Below are 1,725 nucleotides of genomic sequence, written 5' to 3'. Positions count from 1 at the left end.
ACATCCGGCTTTGGTTGGTGTGTGCTACCTTTGGCTGTGGGGGCCAGGGGTCAAGGGTCAAGACAGCCTGACCTCAGAGAGCTTCCACAGGTACACACCAGCCAGCCACGCCCTAGCATAAAACGACCATCTCAGACCCCCCTCGCTGCCCCCCCCCCCCCACCACCTCCGTCTTCCCCTTCCCAGGTGACACCCTCCACATTCCATATCAATGCCCACCCATCTCCATAGCAACTCTCACAGATCCCCGAGCAGGGGGTCTCACTATCTTGTCAAAGGAGGTAAGTGTAATCAGTGATGTGTGTGTGTGTGTGTGTGTGTGTGTGTGTGTGTGTGTGTGTGTGTGTGTGTAAGCATGTGTAAAATGTACCTTGCGGGTGTGTGTACATGCATCTGTGTGATCGATCGAGTGTGTGTGTGTGTGTGTGTGTGTGTGTGTGTGTGTGTGTGTGCGCGTTAAGAGGTATCAGTGGTTCAGTGGTGTCTCTCTTCATTCTCCTCCCTCTCCCCCTCAGCCTTTCCTCCCCCCTCCCTCCCTCCCTCCTCCTCCCCTCTCCTTATTTCTGGATCTGGAAGATGAAGAGGCGCAGGTTGATGTTTTTGGCGGCCAGCAGCTTGTTGCACTCCACGGAGTCGGAGATGGGCAGCGGGACGTATTCGGTCTCGTTGGTGTCGTTGCTGAAGGAGTGATGGTGGATGACCGGCTTGATCCGCACGTCGTCGTACGGCCCCTTCAGCAGCAAGAAGGAGCACTCCAGGGCTGAGTTCACCTGGAGGCAGACACACATATCATATCATTGAGTTATTGAACTAGTGAGAACATCGGCTCCAGTCACATTTTCCTAACCAAAACCATAAACCTGCACACAATAATGTAATAATCATGTAATGGAATTCTAATAACATTCTTTCTACTGGGGTTCTCACTTCTCACAAAAGACTGCCTTTTGGGGGTTTTCTATACTTCAGTGGTTCTCGACGTGGGGTCCGGAGACCACCAGGGGTCTATGAGGGTGGTCCCCCAAAAATGCATCAATTGTTAAACTTCGGCATTATTTCATTTACAAGAAATGAACACAGTTACAGAATGTAGAAGAATGACTAGTTTGATCATAGCTTCACTGTTATCGCTCTACCTACAATACAGATAGTCAGGGAATTCTGGACAAAATCAAACAAAAATATTCTTTGCGTTGCGATTTGCGTCTGAGAGACAAAATGTCATCAAATGGAGGGTCTGTGGCTCTAATGTCAGGCTAAATTACAGGTCCTAAGACAGCAGAAAGATGAGATCATTCACAGACAGACAGACAGACAGACAGACAGACAGACAGACAGAGAAACAGAGAGACAGACAGACAGACAGACAGACAGACAGACAGACACACACCTTGCTCTTGAGGATGAGCTGGAAGGAGAGGGTGCGCTTGCAGGACAGGTTGGGGTTGCGCTCGGAGTCGTTGACGCGGGCCTTCAGCACCCAGGTCTGGTTGAGGACGGTGAAGCGTGGTGTCTCATAGTACAGACGGGTGATGAAGTCGTCGGTCCGGTACGGTCTGAACTGCACCTCTGGACGTGGCATGGAGGGACGACACATGGGAAGGAGGCAGAAGTGAGCTCCTGTATTTATAGTAGTAGCATTTATAGTAAAGGAAATGTACATGTCCCTTACAGTCATATTTTTGTGTGTAAAAAGCCATAATAATTTGCCATGAGATATTGATA

The 1,725-nt window shown here is 49.6% G+C and overlaps 1 protein-coding gene across 1 annotated transcript in view; it reads right to left on the bottom strand.

Moving 5' to 3' along the window:
* Positions 1-557: 557 nt before the first annotated feature.
* Positions 558-1,725, bottom strand: part of LOC310784726 (zinc finger TRAF-type-containing protein 1-like) — a gene marked incomplete at its 3' end in the record, with an annotated part of 7,504 nt that continues 6,336 nt past the window's right edge. Inside the window, exons 5-6 of the mRNA XM_083645760.1 lie at positions 1,391-1,569; positions 558-770 (exon numbers count right to left, since the gene is read on the bottom strand). Coding sequence (XP_083501886.1) covers positions 558-770; positions 1,391-1,569 — 392 coding nt within the window. The remainder of the gene's footprint in view (positions 771-1,390; positions 1,570-1,725) is intronic.

The sequence above is a fragment of the Poromitra crassiceps genome, assembly GCF_964638095.1.
Source record: "Poromitra crassiceps genome assembly, chromosome: 11".
Classification (NCBI taxonomy): Eukaryota; Metazoa; Chordata; class Actinopteri; order Beryciformes; family Melamphaidae; genus Poromitra; species Poromitra crassiceps.
This window is presented reverse-complemented; position numbering and strand designations above follow the sequence as displayed.